Below are 20836 nucleotides of genomic sequence, written 5' to 3' on the forward strand. Positions count from 1 at the left end.
ACATACCAGAGGAGTTCAAACCTTTAGAAGAGGTGGCAGACATGACATGTGATTGAGTGGCAAGAAGTTTTTGAAGTTGTTCTGCAATATCAGATATTTGGGAAGCAATCTCAGATGGGTATACAGAACCAGAACTAGAGCCAATGGTAGGAGGAGCAGAAGCAACAACATTGGACGATGGCCCCCTAAAATTCTTCTTATGTGCTCTCCCCAATTTTGGACAATGTGCTTGAAGAGAATCATCCTTAGCACCAACCATAACAAATAATGACAGAAAATACGACAAACACAATCACTGAGACAAAAAAAAATTAGAGATAATACGGTGTTGTGCAAGAACGATTTCTCTCCCTCCAGACGTTGTTTTTCCGATCCGACCGTTGAAGACGAAGACCTGAATGTTGTGAACCTGCTGTCCAAAAATCAGCCCGATCCAACGGTTAACGAATGCGCAATTGATGTTTTTGTGAGACTGATTTAATAAAATCGGGAATAGGGTTACTCTTCTCTTTTCTCTTTTGATGGTTGTCTCTTTTATCAAAATAGTCTCTCTCTTCTTTATAGTAATCCCAAAATCAATCAAAGCTCTTTGATACCATGTTAACAATGAAAAGAAGAAGAATAGAAACAACTACTCTAGAGTTTCATAACATAGAATATACCAAACTTAAGTTAATAGGGTTACAATGAGTATATATATAAAAGAATAGAATTGTCTAAAATATTCTTACTGCTAATATATGATACTATTATCTAATATTATCTACCATATGCAATGTATGCATTTAAGTCAGTTTTCATTTAATTTATTTTATTTTTAATTTTATTAGAATTGATTTTTATTGGAAATGACAATATTATAGTAGGTCAGTATGGACACAAAATTATCATGCATTTACTACTTAACAGCAAATGAGTAAAAGTAGTAGTAATATGTAGTTGAAAATAACAAGAAAAAGTGAGCATGCATTGAGTAAAAGGGTGTGTAAACAAAAAAACAAAAAAATTAATGGTAAAAATTCTGATTCATTCCTCTCCTCCAAGGTTTGTTGTTTATAGATAGAGTTCTATTTCATCTGTTTTGATAAACATGTTTCTTGCTCTTTATTTTTCATTTTTTATTTCTGATTTCTGATACTAATATTTTTCTGATACTAAGAGTTTGCTCAAGTAATTGCAAGTTTCTACGATAATTTAATTAATTTGGGAAATCATTTATTCGTATATATATAATAAATAATTTCATTTTTGTTTGCTTATTTAAATACGTATGGATTATGAAAAGGTGTTTTGTATTCCATTTCTTATTTGTTGTTTTCAGTTACAAGCATTTTTCCGTTGCGTTATAACGTGATTATAATGTTTTGCTTTTTGTAGGATCAAAATTTATGAGAATGGTATTATGAGAAACACTAAATCTCTTGAAGCATATATTTTGAGTGGCATTGATCAACCATTGTAAATTTAAGACTTATCTTTGGGGTATTCACTATTGTGGTGAGACATCTGGTTTTTGCCGTGTTTTATTTTTCTGCGAGAAGGTAGATGGGTTGAAATGGAGTTAGTTCTTAGTTAATGGATTGCTCTGGAAGTTAGGTGGTAATGAAAGCAACATGTTGATTTTGATCTATGAGAGTTCTTTGTTTAAGACAAATAAGTGGTTAGTGATTGACAAGTGGACATTAAAATTGAGAATTTACCTTCTATACGAAATGATACAAAATAATTTATGTGTTTAGTAGATTTATCCCCTAATTATTTTTATGTTTTTTGAAGTTATATAAATTTTTGTAACATGTATAACTATTGGTGTGATACTCTAAAATCATAAATATTAAGATTAATTGTAGTTTTTGTTCCTCTATTTTAGTTGAATCGTGAAAGTAATCTCCCAATTTTATTTATTCTCAGTTTTAGTCCCCAAATCAGAATTTTGGTCCAAAACTTGATGAAATTTCATTGTTTTGCATTTATTTAAGTCATATCAGGCATCAAGATCTCGTTGTGCAACAACTGTACCTGAAATATATGATCATAAATGGTGTGGTGTAAGTTTAAAAGATGTCACTTCATCAAGTTTTGGACCAAAATTATGTTTGGGGGACCAAAATTGAGGAGAAATAAAATGGAGGGACTACTTTCGTGATTCAGTTAAAATAGAGGGACCAAAACTGCAATTAAACATAAATATTATTAAACTGTTGGGTGTTTTCTTTTCTATTTAACTAGAACATAGAATTGAATATCCTTTTTAACTATTGAAATTTGTATATTATTTTAAAAAAGTTAATATTTATTCATTATAATATTTATATATAAATATAATTGTTAATATCATAATTCTTTTTTCGTATGGTGTACGGGTTAACACACTAGTTATTAAATAATTAAAATATGATGTATTTTTATATAATGTTTTTAATGTATCTATTCTAACAAAATTCTATAATTAATTTTACATTATCTTGGCTGAAAACTAACAATTCCATAGATGTTTTGAGAAATTTTATTTCAAAAACATGCTACTAAAGCCATTTCTTTAGACCTTTAAAGAATTAACTTTTTAATTAATAAAATGTTTAAAAAATTACTTAATAAATTAAAATATTTTATATTTTAATATTTTTTAATATTAAAACTAATAAAATTTTATTTGAAATTAAATTTTTAACAAATATTAAATTGAAAAAGTAATATTTTAATATTTTTACTGCTAAAACTAATAAGATTTTATTTAAAATTAATAGTTTTAACAAATATTAAATTGAAAAAATAATATTATATAATATCAATTATATTAGTTTAATAATTATATTAGTAAAAATGTTTTTTTTTTTATCTTATATGATAGAAAAATAAATTACAAAAAACTATTCAGAATGTTACTAAAAAAATATATTTTTATCATCCATAAATTTTATTGAAAAAAATACTCAACGTACTTTTTCCTATAAAGATCATACATGGATGATAGGTATATCACACATTCCTCAATGTTCCAATTCACACATCTAATATTTAGTCACTTAAAAAAAGTAATTGTAGGTTCCTGACAACTAAAATCCTGGGATAAATGTTATTTGAAGTTCGTTTGGTTCATGTCCAAGAGAAATTATTCCAAGAGAACCCAAAATTTTAGATGTATACATTCCAAATGAGCATGTGCCATTGTGCATGCCTCTAGAATCAAAATTTCAAGCACGAATGAGTGGTACTATACAAGATAACAACATTCAAGATTCCTAACATCCTAATGAGTTTGTCAACTAGGGATGGAAAAAATTTGTGTTTGCAAATATAATTGGCCATAAACATGAAATGAGTAGCTTAATAGATATATGCATGCAAAATAAATAGATATTTTAATTGTTCTTTACTTATTTCATTAAGAGGAAGATGTAATGATATCTGCATGCAAAATAAACAGATATCTTAATTGTTCTTTACTTATTTCATTAAGAGGAGGATGTATAATGATATCTGCATGCAAAATAAACAGATATCTTAATTATTCTTTACTTATTTCATACAAAAGAGGATATAATGGTATTTGCATATATGTAAATAAATTAATAAAGTTACTTAAATACCTTAAAATTTGAAATTTTGTAACATTTTAAGGATAAAACTACTTAGTATGTATCTATTTTAATAGAATAAAACTACTTAGTAAAGTTTGGGATCCTAGATCTTGACTTTGTAATATATGTGACTTAGTAATATAGGTCTTATCTTGGTTAAAAAGTTGATGTCATGTAACTTGTATTTTGTTTATATTTTTCAAGACATCCACTATAAATAGAGGTCATTTTTGTTGCAAGAAGCAACTAAAAGTGAGTGAAGAAAGAAATTAGAGTGTTCTCTTAAAAGGTTTCACTTCTATATTCTCTCTTCCTCCTTTTTAAACTATTTCTATATTATTAGTAGCCATGGTTCAATTATATGTTGCAAGTATGCTATGAAAGCAAACAGTTCGTTTATACTAGCCTAATAGACAGAGAGATTGTAAATTTGTATGATTTCATGAATGACTTTTTGTTGAGGTCTCTAACCTATTTAGTTTTAGAAAAGAAACTGGTGATTTTGTTTTGGGAAATGCTTCATGTTACAAACAAGTGGAATACGAAAAGGAACGAAGAGTGCATTTTATCTTTATTTCAACTACCCACTCTAATTTCTTTTTTTTTTTTTTACAAAATTGAAATGTGAGTGTTGTGTTTTTTCGTGAAAAAACAAGTCATACCAAATATCATAGCTCTTTACACTAGTGCAATTAAACTTTATTACTTCGGTTCCTATATACATGTTAGATCGGTTATTTGTTCGATCTAACATCAAACGTTGTAATAAATAGTTAATTATAAAACAGCTAAATGACAGATGTAACAAGTCAAATTCAAAATTGATTTATTAGATCGATTAAATTTGAACCAATCTAACAAGTCAAATTCAAAATTGATTTATTACATGGTTAAATTTAAACCAATCTAACAAGTCAAATTCAAAATTGATTTATTACATTGGTTAAATTTGAACCAATCTAACAAGTCATTTTCAAAATTTAATTAAATTTCATATTTCCTTCATTATAGCAATTAATAAATCAATTAAATATCAATTGCATCGTAGCATTGTCACAATAAATAAGTAGAACCAGAATAATAATGTAATTATAGATATAATCATTGAACATGTCCCGACCCAAGGAGTCACATGATGACATCGACTATGTTGACAATACATTATACTAATCATGAAAACACAAACAAATCACAAGTCTGAATATACATAAAAGATAGTAATAATATTAACAATCAGGATTAACTCAAAAAATTTCATATGAATTAACACAACCAAACCAATTGAATGATTATTCACTGTCCCTGGCCAAAGATTTCATTGTCTGCTACAAACACGAAATCAACACAACAATTTAACGCATTAGAGTCCAAGAAACCATCACAAAACTGAATGAAACACATATTCAAAACTCATTGCGCATAAGACTTCAAATTCTGAGTCCTTACCAACTCAAACAACAATGTAAAACAATCTATCATAACCTTTCTTTTTCTCAAATGTAATCACTGCATATCTTCATTTTTCAATAAATACTCAACTGCTTGCTAGTTTGTTTTGTAGGCCAACACTAACAAAAATTCCATTTCAAGACTACTTTTCTATACATACACAAGCTAAAGCTTGCACTGGAAACTATCAAAACAGAGTACGAAAATCTGTTAGCTACCAGAAGAGACTACATTACCCTATTGAATAATGTCAAAGATAACATGGTTTGTTTATTTTTACTCTCTTAATAAATAATCCTTAAAATCCAAGAAAAAATAAAATGATATTGATGATTGTATTTAATGTTTTTTACAAAATTTAACAGGAAGTTAAAGTAGAGAAAATAAGGGGAGGAACATTTATGGTGAGGGTAACATGTGAGAAAGGTGGTGACAAGTTGGTTGCTATTTTAGAGGCATTTGAAGAGAAAAAATAAAATGATATTGATGCTTATAGTGAACAAACTAGAAGCATGCCTTTGTGCGTGTGAGAGCAGAAGAAAGTATATCAACATATTCAACACACAGAAACAAGTATCAATTAAAAGAAGAATAATCGCTTTATTGTATCAAGACAGTACCATCAACCACTCTTTTTAGATAGCTTGATTTTATAAACATATGGTCTAACTTGTTAACAATGAAAAGAGGAAGAAAGAGGAAGAAGAGAAACAACCACTCTAGGGTTTCATAACATATAATGAACCAAACTAAAGTTAATAGGGTTACAATGAGTATATATAGAGGAAAATAGAAAATATCTAAAATACCCTTACTACTAATATATAATAATATTATCTAATACCTCCCCTCAAACTCACGATGCATTAACATGGAGCATCGAGAGTTTGTCAACTAAAAAACGGAAACGTTTAATGGAATGCATCTTTGTGAACAAATCAGCAATTTGTAAAGAAGAAGCGACAAATGGTAGAGTAATAGTTCCATGCTGAAGATGATGACGCGTAAGATGACAATCAATCTCAATGTGTTTGGTGCGTTCATGAAAGACCGAATTGTGAGCAATTTGAATAGCACTCTTGTTATCGCAGTGCATCGGAGTTGGCTCAGAAAGAGAGATACCCATATCAGACAAAAGCCAACGCAACCAAATTATTTCAGCGGTAGTGGATGCCATAGCACGGTACTCAGGTTCTGTAGAAGAGCGAGAGACAATGTCTTGTTTCTTACTCTTCCAAGAAATAAGAGAGTCTCCAAGAAAGATACAAAACCTTGTGGTGGATTTACGATCAGTGGTATCACCAGCCCAATCAGCATCAGAATAAGCTCGTAACTCCAATGAGGATGACGATGGAAAGAGAAGACTTTGAAATTGAGTTCCTCAAAGATAATGAAGAATCCGAAGAACTGCTGTCCAATGTACTGTAGTGGGAGAGACAACAAACTAACTAACAACATGAATAGCATAAGCAATGTCAAGTCTGGTAATCGTAAGATACACTAAGCTGCCAACCAAAGTACGATACAAAGTGGAATCTGGTAAAGGAACACCATCCGAGGGAGCATATTTTACATTCAACTCAAGAGGAGTATCTGCTGCTCTAATATCAGAAAGACGAGCCTGATCAAGAATGTTGGCAATGTACTTGGATTGAGAAAGAAGGTAGCCTCTAGGAGAGTAGGCAACTTCAATCCCCAAGAAATAGCGAAGAGTTCCCAAGTCCTTCATCTCAAACTGTTTGGCTAACTGCAATTTCAACTCATTAATTCCACTAACATCATCACCTGTAATAATCATATCATCAACATATAGAGAAAGTATAATGCGACCATGAGTGGTGGACCTTATAAACAATGCAGAATCATGTTCACTAGAGCGAAAACCAAGAGAAGTGATCACAGTAGAGAATTTCTCAAACCAAGCTCGAAGAGCCTGTTTAAGACCATACAGAGCCTTTTTTAACTTACATACTTCCCCTAGATCATGAGAAACTCCTTGTGGAGGGACCATATACACTTCTTCATGAAGCTCACCATTTAAAAAGGCATTTTTGACCATTTAAAAAGGTATTTTTGACATCCATTTGGGAAATATGCCATTGACGAATAGATGCAACTGCAATAAGAGTACGAATAGTGGTCATCTTGGCTACAAGAGCACAAGTTTCTTCATAATCCATACCATATTGTTGAGAGAAACCCTTAGCAACAAGACGTGCTTTGTAGCGCTCAACTGACCCATCAGACTTAGTTTTGATCTTGTATACCCAACGAGACCCAATAGCACGTTTTCCAGGAGGAAGAGGTACTAATTCCCAAGTGTTGGTTTTGTGCAATGCAGATAGTTCTTCTGCCATAGCCTGCTGCCAAAGAGGATCAAGAACAACCTCTTTATAGGAAGAGGGCTCAGACAAACTGTGAATAGAGGTTAAGAAAGAAGCAAACGAAGCTGAGTAAGTTGAATAGACAAAATCAGGTAACTGAGTAGACTTACGTTGACGAGAAGGGTAACGAGGAGGATCAACAATCGCAGGAGGTGGTTGGACAGCCGGGGGGACAAGAGGGATGTCATCATGTGGAGTAGTAGTATTTGTCCTGCAATTCTCAATAGTACAATCACTAGAAGCGCTATCATTAGGACCAAACGGATCAATATGGGTTAGTTCAGAACTCTTAGTAATCTGCGAATCAGAGGAAACAGAGTAAAAAGGAATGTGCTCAAGAAAAACAACATTACGAGATACATAAAGTTTTCTTGCATGAGGATCATAACAACGATAACCCTTTTGACCATCCCCATAACCAAGAAAAACACACATGGCTGAACGAGAAGACAACTTACTGCGCTCTACTTGAGGGCGAAGAACAAAACAAGTAGAACCAAAAACTTTCAAAGAATAGTAATCAGGGGTAGAAGCATATAATTTTTCAAAGGGAGACAAACCTGATATGATAGAGGATGGAATTCTATTAATAGCATGAACAGCAGTAAGAACTGCTTCTCCCCAAAACTCACTAGGAACTGAAGCGGACAACAAAAGGGAACGAGCAGTCTCTATAATGTGACGATGTTTCCTTTCAGCAACTCCATTTTGTTGAGGAGTATCAGTACAAGATGTTTGGTGGCGAGTGCCATCATAAGCAAGTAATTCAGAAAATTTATTAGAGGTATATTCACCACCTAAATCACAACGAAAACACTTTATAACAGAATTATGTTGAGTTTTGACCATTGCACGAAATATATGATAAATGTCAAAAAATTCAGACCGATTTTTCATAAGATAAACCCAACAATAACGAGTGTAATCATCAATAAACGAAACATAATATCTAGATCCACCTTTGGTGAGCACCGGTGATGGACCCCAAACATCAGAGTGAACTAAATCAAAAGGCGCATATGAAACGGAAACACTTTTACTAAACGGTAAAGCTGGAAATTTAGCAAGTTTACAACCACAACAATCTGAGATATCACAGGGTTTTAACTTTCCTAAGGCTCCAGTAGAAGCCAAATATTTTAATCTAGAAGCAGAAACATGTCCAAGGCGAGAATGCCATAAATAAAAACTAGAAGATAATGAATTCAAGCGAAAACTAGATAATAAGTCAGCAGTAGTTGTTGAGGCTGCAATATCTGGGAGTCGTAGTTCATCCAAAACGTAAAGTCCCCCCTGTCTATGGCCTGTCCCAATCAGCCTCCCAGAATGTGGATCCTGCACACAACAAGAAGTGGAAGAAAACGTAACCGAATAACCGAAATCACATATTTGACTAACAGAAGCAAGACTCAAAGTAAGATTAGGAATATAATAAACATTAGAAAGAGACAAGTTAGGTGTGGAGACAGAACCAATGCCTGCTAGTGGCATAGGAGTGCCATCAGCAGTCATAACTGACACAGACGAGAGGAGCAGAAGCAACAACATTGGACGATGGCCCCCTAAAATTCTTCTTATGTGTTCTCCCCAATTTCGGACAACGTGCTTTCCAATGACCTTTTTCTTTGCAGAATGCACATTCATCATTACCAAGCCCAACTCTCCCTTGAGATGTTTTTTTTTGAACAGGAGCAACAAAAACAGATGGAGGAGCTGAGAGAATTTCCTTATTTAACATACCAGAATGAGTCTTAAGTCTGATTTCTTCTGCCAACAATTCACTAACTACTGATTCAACATTAGGAAGGGGGGAACGATGCAAAATACCCCCACGAAGGTCCTCAAAATCATCACGAAGAGCCATTAGAAACCAAACCAGACGTTGCTCCTCTCTTTGTTCAATGTATGCTTTGACAACTTTCACCTCAGGTGATTCCATAAGAGCCAATTGATCCCACAGATTAGTCATTGCCGAATAGAATTCCTGAATGGTCATACTGCTCTGCTTAAGGGCTCTAATATCACTTTCTAACTGATAACGTTTTGCAAAGTTAGACTGAACATACAAACGTTTCAAGTGATCCCAAATCTCTTTAGCAGTATCATATTTTGCTAGTTGTACTCCTATAGACAACTCAACAGAATTATTAATCCAAGTAATAATTTTTGAATTACTAACATTCCATGTTTTCAGATCTTTTGCATATTGAGTTTCATCCTTTTTATCTGTAGGCTTAACAGAAGTTCCATCAACAAAACCCCACATATCTTTTCCAATCAAAAAATTTTTCATCACATAACTCCAATAAGAGTAATTTTGTCCATTGAGGTGAACACTAACAGCTTGAAGAGAATCATCCTTAACACCAGCCATAACAAATAATGATAGGAAAATACGACAAACACAATCACTGAGACAAAGTAAATTAAGGATAACCTGGTGCTGTGCGAGCACGATTTCTCCCTCTCCAGATGTCTTTTCGTCGATCCGACTGTTGAAAACGAAGACCTAAATGTTGTGAACCTGCTGTCCAAATATCAGCCCGATCCAACGGTTAACGAATGCGAAATCGATGTTTTTCTGAGACTGATTTAACAAAATCGGGAATAAGGTTACTCTTCTCTTTTCTCTTTTGGTGGTTGTCTTTCCTATCAAAATAGTTTCTCTCTTCTCTACGGTAGATCCCAAAATTAACCAAAGCTCTTTGATACCATGTTAACAATGAAAAGAGGAAGAAAGAGGAAGAAGAGAAACAACCACTCTAGGGTTTCATAACATATAATGAACCAAACAAAAGTTAATAGGGTTACAATGAGTATATATAGAGGAAAATAGAAAATATCTAAAATACCCTTACTACTAATATATAATAATGTTATCTAATATAACTAAATATACAAATTATTCTGGAAATATTAAATTATTTTGGAACTATTCCAAAATCTTACAAACCAAACAAGGAAAAAGTCAATTGCAAAGATTCAAACAAATATGAAAAAATTCAAAATAAGAATATCAGACACAAATTGATGAATTTGGTTTTACATTGGTGGACTTTGAAATTGTGGTTGATAATGTTCAAATTCGTAGTTAATTAAGTATAATTGATGGTTAATCCGTTATCCAATCTTAATATACTTATTAACCACTGATTGAATTGTGTTAACCACGTGTGTGAACTGTGTTAACCATTTTAAAAAATTGGCAAGTTTTGTGGTTTTGAATTGATGTTCAAATGACATTTCTGTATTGTTGTTACCCACGGATCAGAATCCGTGGGTAAATTAGTTGTTACCCACGGAAAAACTGTGTGTATTGTTGTATAAAATAATTTTTTTTTAATTAATTACCACGGTAATTCCGTGGGTAAAATTAAAAAATCCGTGGGTAATGAAAACAAAAATACAATCCTAACTTAAATTTTGCCAAAAATTTTCGTATTATTTTGCCTACGGCTTATCCGTAGGTAATGTCTATTTTTTATAAAAAATTTCTGTTTAATTTTTTAAAAAATGTCCCCTACTGATACTAAATTAATTTTATCAAGTTAACATAGGCTGCCTTCTAAATGCTTCCAGAACCCAGAAATTTCTCAATACCCAGAAATCGTATGAGCCCTAACCCCTTCTTCTTGTCCGAATCGCCTTCTTCCCTCCCTTCTTCTTGTCCGAATCTCCCTTCTTCTTGTCTGAATCGTATGAGAGCCCTTCTTCCCTCCCTTCTTCTTGTCCGAATCGTATGAGCCCTAAGCCCTAAGCTCCTCCGCATCCCAAAGCCCGTCTCGTTCCTCCGCATCCCAAGTTCGAGCTGCTTCGCTTCGCTCCTTCTTCATGTCCGAACCCTCCGCATCCCTGCTTCGCTCCGCCGTGATGATCGCTATCTCTTAAGGTAAGTTATCTTCCTTTAATATCTTTTCATTTTCTGAAATCAATTTTTACTGAAATCGAGTCTTACTAAAAAAGCCCCAATTTGTATTGAAAACCCTAACTTGATTGCTGTTCATGTTCAATTAGGATAGTTAGGTATTGTGTTCATGTTTAACTGTTTCATTTTTATTGTTTATTTACATCTTGATATGGAATGAAAAATTGAAAGATGGGAATGCCTTGTATTAGTGATTAAATTATGCTTTCACTTTGTGAAACAGAAGCAGTGTACACAAAAATTGAGAGACACAGGTAACTAATTGAGTGTATTCAAACACAAAATCAACCAGAACTTAAAAAATGGTATTAGGTTTCATTTGTGTTTTTATTTGTTCCTAATTTGTAATTACCTAGGTTCCTCCGAAACCAACCAAACTAGAATCATAGAAATTATACAACTTTTGAAGCTTGTGCATCTTGTTGCCTTTGATTTTGTTCATAGAAAGTGAAATATCAACAAAACAAAACAAAAATTACTAAAAGACACCAACCTCCAGAAGCAACAGCATCCCTTTGATAAGAGTCCTCAGTTTTGGCTTTGATGTTGAAGAATTTTCTGACCATTCTCTTTGACCATGAGACCTTCATTAAGTAACCAAACAAACACACAAAAGAATCAAAATGTTGAATTTAATTTCCCATTAGAAAAAGAAGAAAAAAAAAGATATATAATTAATGAATAGTGCAGATAAGTTGTTTAATGAAGAGTCAATATCTACCATGTTTCATTAATGAATAGTGCAGATAAGTTGTTTGATGAAACGTGGTTTTAAAGTGTCATTGCAAGGAATTATAGATTTTTTGTCTGTTCTCTTCACTTGTGTGTCTGGAGAATAAATGGCCCAATTGGAGACACTTTTGGGTAGACATTTCATTGGGATTATTTTCTTTTGCTTCACTATTTAATAATGATAATTAATTGTATGAGTTTTGTTTGAAAATTTTGATAAATTTTTGTAAAAAAAGGATAACATTGTTGATATTTTAAAATATAAAAAAATCGAATTGCCACTTAAAATTAAAATAAATGACTAAATCAAAAAAAAAAAAATTGACTGAAATTAAATTAAAAAATCACATATCCTATTTAGTCTGTATAATTGAATTGAACGAATGTGGATAGCCGAAAATCTTCTTGTTCTCGTAAAATGACTTAATATAGAGTTTTAATTAATATAATTTGCTTATTGTTGTTGTTAGTATTCTCATTCTTATCATGAAGATTGGTAAGTTTTGATATGGACAGAGTGGTCCACTTTCTATTTCTTGATGAGGAAGCATTGTCTCTTGGGGTGCAAGGCTTCACACTTGAAAGGACATAATTTTGGCATTTTACAATCAGCCTAAATTACCTTTATTAGAAAGGATAAATTGAAAATTCATAATCAATCACAAGCTTCGATTAGTTGCTTCACGAAGTCACCGCCAAATTGCGATTGAGACGAGAGAACAACAACAATATCACCGCTCATTCAAACAAGTGCTAAAATTATTTTAAGTGTTAAATTCATCAATAATTAAGGTTGTACTAAATATTAATTAAATAGATTAAGAATGTATTTTACAATGTAATCAACTAAATTATTTACAAGATACTTATCAATTTTATTTTTACAATTTTTATGGCTACAACTCTTTCTATAATTATTGTAGAAATTAAAAAGTCAAAATAAAATGAATAAATTTAGCAATAAAATAATTGTTTTAACTAAAACAATGATACACATAGTTTTGAATGATCACAGATATTTGAACACAATTTAAACAGACATCCACTTTAAAAAGATAAAAATTAATAATATATATTTTGAAAATAATTACATAATATATATTTTTATGTTTGTTTGTCTAATCAAATATTTTTTTTCTTTCTATCATAATATATTATATCTATCAAATCACTATTTTTTTTTTTTATCTTTCAAAATATATATACCTCTCTAAGTATACACCATTTTTTTTAATCTTATTCTAATGAAAGTATATCAACTAAATGGTAGCAAAGGGTACCTGTTATAACATTATCCTTAACCCCTAGGTGTAAGGTCCATACAACTCCAAGTCAATAATCCAAGCACAAGTTACACCTTCAAATTAACATTACATTGTAAAAAAAAAAAAATATTTTTTATAATATTTTAAATATATTTGTAAAAATCATTAAAAAATTAAAAATTAAACGACAATTAAAATATTTTGTTTAAAAATCTTATGTTAATAGAATATCATGTTGTGCAAAATCAATCTTATTTCAGATCCCATCACATGTTTTACGTGCTCTTATGTGTCCTCCAATTTTCGACGTTAGTCTCCCACAAATTCAATTTGACAGTTCGCTTTCCAATATTTTGAGCTTTTTATTTTTTGACCGTTTTTCTTTTTCAACACTGTAAATAAAGTGATCAGTCATTTGAGAAAGTACACCAAACTGAAAATATTTATCAATTTTTCTCTTCTCTTTTTTCTGCTCGACACATTTTTGAACCATTTCTCCCATTTCTTTATGTCTCTTCAAATTTGCGAGCAATTTCAGTGTCATTTTCATAGTGGTCTTGATGCTATAATTTAGGATGTAATTATAGAATAAACCTTATAGTACACTAGAAGTCTATTACATTTTGTATGAGATGTTTTATCTTGAGGATGTCGTAGTTGTTAATCGGCTTCCATAATTTTAGGTAATATTATGAAAAGTCTTAAAGAAAACAATATATTGCACGATTCATCATAGTAATGTCTTTGTTTACAATAATATTTTTCAAAAGCAAATTCATTTCGAACGCAATATTATGTGTTATTTATTAATATTATATGATTGCACGAATGTCTTTTATGTCTAGTTCAATGCATTGTGTGTTTAGATTGCGATTCTAACACTACAAACAAATTATGGTTTACTATGGTGAAAGGAGCAGCTTTATTGAGATTCTATCTCTCACAATATAGCGTCATGAATTCGAAAATATAAACTATTTAAATTTTAGTTTACATTAGGTTTTAACTATATAGCTCAAGGTTTAGAGTTATTCGTATAAAATTAATTATCGATTTGAATGTTGTTTTAAATGATTACTTTCGTAAAGTAATATTACTAAAGTGTTTTATAAAGTTTTTAATTATGTATTATTGGTCAAATAATATCCAAATTGATATATGATTCAATAATCTACATTAAAATGTTTTTATATTTTTGGTAGTTTTAATTCATGAGATTATTATATGGGGTTGTCTAATTCTATAAAGACTATAATCAAATTATTTATCATTTATTTATTTCATCTATAAATTCATCCCATTCATTCACTATCAAATATAAATTTTAATGTATTGGAACAAATCAATCTATTTAAAAATATGTATGAATCTAATTTATTCAACTTTTTTTCAAAGTTCAATAGATCACATAGTTTATTTACTAAAATTGGATTACATTTAAAAAAACATATATATATATATATATATATATATATAATTATAAGAAAATATTTTATATTCATTTCAAAAAATATTTTTTATTATAAAAATAGTTTTTTTAATTATTTTAAAACTAATTAATTCTAAAAATCACTTTATTTATTATTTTTTTGAAATTGATTTAAAATTTATTATTTTAAAAAATATTTTTAGGAAAATCAGATTTTTTAATTATTATTTTTTACTAATATCTTCATCATATTTAAAAAACAGAGTTTAAATAATAATTTGTATTTATTATAAAACATAACTTTATTGAAAAAATGATATGTTCTTAATAAAAAAACATATTTTTTTTTGTTTAAATAAAAAACATAATTTTGTTTTCATTACTTTAAAAAATTAATAATTTATTATTTAAAATAGGGTGGTTTTCGTTTGAGCACTGGTACGACTGTCAGACCATGTACATCGATCGCTAGACCACCATCACTGAGTTGTCAAACTATCACTGTTGGGCACCTAGACAATTGTCTATTGTCGGAGCTCCGCCGTGGTGGTTGCCAGAGCACCGCCTACGACCACCACTACTATTATTTAATTATTAATTAATAAATTAATAACTTATTTAAAAATAATGAAAAATATATTTTAAAAATAATATAAAAAATACCGATTAATAAAATTTTTGATGTAATTTTGCAGTATATTTTAATATTTTTAAAATAGTTTAATGTTTACAAATAATATATAAAACATTTTTATTAATATTTAAAAATTTAAAAATAAGAAATAAATTAATTTTAAGAATAATAAAAACTATTGTTTAAATTTTGCTACAATAAATAAAAATTATTATTATTATTATTATTGTCGTCGTCGTCATAAATATATAATTATTATAATATTAAAAAAAAATTAAGTGGATTGACGAATATCTATCTACTAAAATATAATAATAGATAGATTGAATGATTTTTATTTTTAATCGATGAGTTTGATTGAGTTTTTTAAAAGAACTTTAAATGAATTGTAAATTGTTTAACAGATTATTTTGATTTATCTATCACAATTCAAATCTATATCCGTAATACATTCAATTTGCCACCTCTAAAAGGTGGAGAGTTCGTTTCAGATCAAGGAAAGGAACCCAAAAAAAGAGAAAGAGGTTCACATTCACAATCTTCATCTAGAGGGGTGCTTTCATTGATAAAGTGTTTCAACTACAAAAATAATTGCACCTAAAGAAACATTACTATTCTTCTATTTCCTTTATTTGAATTTTTTATATTAGTTAATGATATAATAGGAAGCGAGCTAACGAAAAATAATATATTGAATTGTTAAATAATAATAGTATAAATTAATAGGACGAGTATTTTAATTTTTCTATTGTCTAGTATATATATACTTATGGTAACTTTAATACTTTAAGTCTTTTGTTTATTTTGATGTAAGAAAATTTGGATATATGTATTTCATTATTGTTACAAAATTGATAGTATAGAAAACATGAATGGTTTTGCTTTTATATATAGATTGAATTGAACTGCGCACGCCGATAAATTGAATTGAAGCATTCAATGCGGTTGAGTTACAAAATTCAATATAAATATTTTCCTTTTCTCTAAATATCCACCAAACATTTTATAGAAAAAGAATGGAGAAGAAAGAGATGGAGGTTGTAAAAGGAGTAGACTTGGCGAGGTATATGGGTCGTTGGTACGAGATAGCTTCTGTGCCATCATTTTTTCAGGGCGATGGCGAGGACACAAGAGCAACCTATACTCTTAACAATGATGGGACTGTTCATGTTCTTAATGAGACTTGGAATAATGGAAAAAGAAACTACATAGAGGGATCTGCTTATAAGGCTGACCCCAACAGTGATGAGGCTAAGCTCAAAGTCAAATTCACTGTGCCTCCATTCTTACCAATCTTTCCTGTTGTTGGAAATTATTGGATTTTGTATCTTGATCAAAATTATCACCATGCTCTCATTGGCGAGCCTACTAGGAATTATCTTTGGGTAAGCAAAACTTGTTTTTCACATATATTCATAAGATATGCATTCATTTTATATACACATATTATGAAAACAAAAACAGTATCCTCAAATGTGTGAGTTTGTTAACGATGAAATTGAGTCCGTACAATAACATGGATGATTTTGGTCCTTAGATATTATGCAGGAATACCCATTTAGATGAAAAAATATACAACGAGCTTGTTGAGAAAGCTATAGAAGAAGGGTATGATGTGAGCAAATTGCATAAGACTCCACAGAGTGATCCTCCACCTGTCTAACAAGGTCCTCAAGACACCAAAGGAACTTGGTGATTCAAATATCTTTTTGGGAAATAAATAAATAAATAAATATGTTTGGTTATGAACAATATTAATCGGCCTAAAGAAGTTTAATTTCGTGTCATAAGTTAAGTGTTCAAAGACTCTAATATTTAGAACAATTTAGTTTGTATTTATGTAAATTGTACTAATGTATGTATGTGTTATCTTGTTATGTAAATAGACTAAAAATAATAAGTTGTTGTTTGATATTCAAATTGTGTAATTAGTTCTTATTAGAGAGAAGATATTTTGTTGTTTATTTTTTTCTTTTCTTTATTGATTTTTTTGGTTAAGCAGCGGGGAAGAAGACCATGACTTATCCTTTATCTAGCATCTAGATCGCTCTACACATGATTGGTGTGAAAAAGATAAGGGTAAATATATATGTATTGATTTATCTCATTTTCGAGAGGTCTTAATTACATATAATCAATCCAAATAATTAACCCAAAAGAAAAATACTAATTTTTTATAAATCGGATTAGATGATTCAATCATTTGAATTGAGAACCGGTGTCTCATATTATTTTATTAACTTTTAAAATTGTTCAGACAATCAATTGAAAGAACCGATTTAAAATTGCAATATATCAAGAAAATTGATGATTAATTGGTTAAAAGTGGTTTGAAAAATAAGAAACACATTTTGTTTAAAAATTAAAAATAAAAAACAATTTTATTACATTTTAAGACATTTTTAGTGGTTATTTTGAAGCAACCTAATCATAAATTTCTAAATATAATTATACATGTAGGCATAGTTAAAAAGTAAAAAATATTGATATTAAAATAATCTTACAACAAGGCGAGAGGTAATAAAATAATAATATTATTTGTAAATGGATATAAGTATGACACTTTACATATAATATATATTGAATTATGTGTAAAGTTAATCTACTGTATTGAATTTTATGTTATATTTGTTCAATATTATTTAATATATTATATTTAAAAATATTATTTTATTATCATCAATTCAACTAATTAAATTTTAGTTGAATCTTTAAACTTTTAATTAGTATTTCAACCGACTTAACATTCGGTTTTTAATATTAAAAAAATATTATAGATAAGTAAAATAATGTGGTTTTTAAAGTAGTTCTATGTATTCTATAAAGAAAAACCACCAAGTCATCATGTATTAAAAAAGTTTTAATTTTGTCTTAAATTTCAGAAGAAAAAAAAAGTTATATCAATTTTTATAAATTCATATTTAGTCTTCTATTTGGTGATCTTAGATACTAAATAAATATCTATAAAAAAATATATATAGATAAAAAAAATTAATAAAAAAAAAGTTATATTATGTCTCGAAAATTTGGGTTCATGTAATTGTATAGAAGTATTTATTGATTTAAATTATATCAAAAATATCTAATAGAAGATTAAATAAGAGTGGAAAATTTTATAAATACTATACTTAAAATAATAATATTTTGATAAAAGATGGATAATTGAATTACGCAAGTGGAAAACTTGGTTAAATTACACGATCATTTTCTAACCGAATACATATTTTATAAAATTTACGGTTAGATTATAAGTCTATATGTATAATATGTTATTTAGGTGCATCTCTGCAAAATTTTATTACAAATCTAAAAGTATTTTACGTTTTGAATATACATATTAAAAATTAACGTCATTCACCCAAAATACTAAGAAATTACCGTAATGCATTTTAATAGTATATGAAATTATTTCTTGATCAAATATATTAAATTATTTCATCCTTACAAAATTACAAAAATGATACATAATATAAATTTTTGCTACAACGATTAATTTTATAAAATATATTCATAGTAAAAAAGTTATTAAGAAGTAAAGGACAACATAATTTTATATGTTACTCAAAATTACCAAAAGCCAGTTTCGATAAACAGTTCTATTAAAGTAACAGGTAAAATCGTTAAAATAACAATGAATTTGATTAATTTATATTTTAGTATAAGTCATTTAATCCATATTAAAAATGGGATTGAGTTTATTTAGTATCTATAAAACTCTCAAAAAAATTATGCACTCATTTTTTTATCTCATCTATCGAGATTTTACAGAAATTACTCTATTAGGTGAAAGTTTACAAATTTTTGAAATATAAAAAATAATTAATTTTTCTTAATTTTTAATTTTTCATAATTTCGAAACAATTCTTTATGAAATTTTCAAACCTTTAGAACAATATTAAAGTTTCAAAAAATATTTTTTTTTTCTAAATTTTCGAAAATTTCCATGAATACAAAACTTTCGAATTGTTAATTTTCATTTTTTTTTTCAAAACTTTTGAAATATTGAAATCTACGAAACAATAAATCTTCCAAACTTTCAAAATTAAAAAATGGAAAGTTTGTTAATTAAAAAAAAATAGAAAGTCTATATTAAACAAAAAATATATAAATGGAAATTTTATATCAAGAATTAAATACGCTTAGATTCAACCCAAACTTTTAGTAAATTTTTAATTTCAAAAGTTTCTAACAATCCAAAAGTTTCGAAATTATGCGAAGATTCCATTTCGATAATTTCGAAATCCTCGAAAGTTTGAAAAATCTAAGGATTTTAATTTCGAAAATTTCAAAATGTTCGAAAGTTTGAAACTTTCATTTAAAAAGTTTCAACAATATCTGAAAAATTTTCATTTTGAAAATTTCATATAATTTGAAAGTTTCAACAATTTCTGAAAAAACTTCATTTCGAATATTTCATAACTTCGAAAGTTTGAACAATCTGAAAAAACTTCATTTCGAACATTTCATAACATCAAAAGTTTGAACAATCTGTGATGGGTATGCTTCTAACTTGGCAAGATGTGCAGATGTTAATAGAGGACAAATGAATGGGATGAAAAGCCACGATTGTCATGTATTTATGGAGTGTTTGCTTCCATTTGCATTTAGTTCATTGCCTGACCATGTGTGGAAACCATTAACAGAATTAAGTCAATTCTTTAAGGGCTTTTGCAGCAATACCTTAAGACATGATGAATTGGTCAAATTGGGTGAAAATATTCCATTCATCATATGCAAACTTGAAAGAATCTTTCCACCAGGATTCTTTGATTCAATGGAGCATCTTCCAATTCACCTCCCGTATGAGGCAAAACTTGGTGGTCCAGTTCAATATCGATGGATGTATCCATTTGAAAGGTAATTTATATTCACCTTTAACGGTTTCATTTTTTTTCTAAATATTTCCACTTTTATTAAGTTATTGCTCTCACTTTTCCAGAATGATGGGTGATTTTAAGCGCACAGTGAAAAACAAGGCTAGAGTGGAAGGCTCAATATGTATGTCATACTTACATCGAGAGACAACATATTTTTGTTCCCACTATTTCAAAACAATCTCTTTGTTTAATAGAAGCCAACGTAATGAAGGTGCAAAATTAAATGATGTTGTCACAACAACACTGTCAATTAGCAATCAATTAGGACGTCCTAGTGGGAAGGCCCAAACACATTGGTTGAGTGATGCTGAAAGAAGGTCTGCTCATGTACACATCCTCATCAATTGCAACGAGGTCAAGCCATATATTGAGTAAGTAGTATGTAAGCACACACCCCACATAATTACCAAATACATGTAATAACAATTCTCTCATTATTGACAGCGCCTTTTTGCACTCTAATTCCATTCTTGAAGAAGATCCTATATCTCAAACTCGTATACATGGAGAATTCCCAGAATGGTTTCGTGCGTATGTAAGTGCTTTATTGAAGTTTGTTG

The 20836-nt window shown here is 29.4% G+C and overlaps 1 protein-coding gene across 1 annotated transcript; it reads left to right on the forward strand.

Annotated features, from left to right (window-relative positions):
* Positions 1–16212: 16212 nt before the first annotated feature.
* LOC101493392 (temperature-induced lipocalin-1-like) lies at positions 16213–17313 on the forward strand. Its single transcript, XM_012719692.3, has 2 exons — positions 16213–16784; positions 16937–17313. The coding sequence occupies exons 1-2, from the start codon at positions 16416–16418 to the stop codon at positions 17060–17062; spliced, it is 495 nt and encodes a 164-aa protein (XP_012575146.1). The 5' UTR covers positions 16213–16415; the 3' UTR covers positions 17063–17313.
* The last annotated feature ends 3523 nt before the right edge of the window (positions 17314–20836 follow it).

The sequence above is a fragment of the Cicer arietinum genome, chromosome 3 (assembly GCF_000331145.2).
Source record: "Cicer arietinum cultivar CDC Frontier isolate Library 1 chromosome 3, Cicar.CDCFrontier_v2.0, whole genome shotgun sequence".
NCBI classification, from domain to species: Eukaryota; Viridiplantae; Streptophyta; class Magnoliopsida; order Fabales; family Fabaceae; genus Cicer; species Cicer arietinum.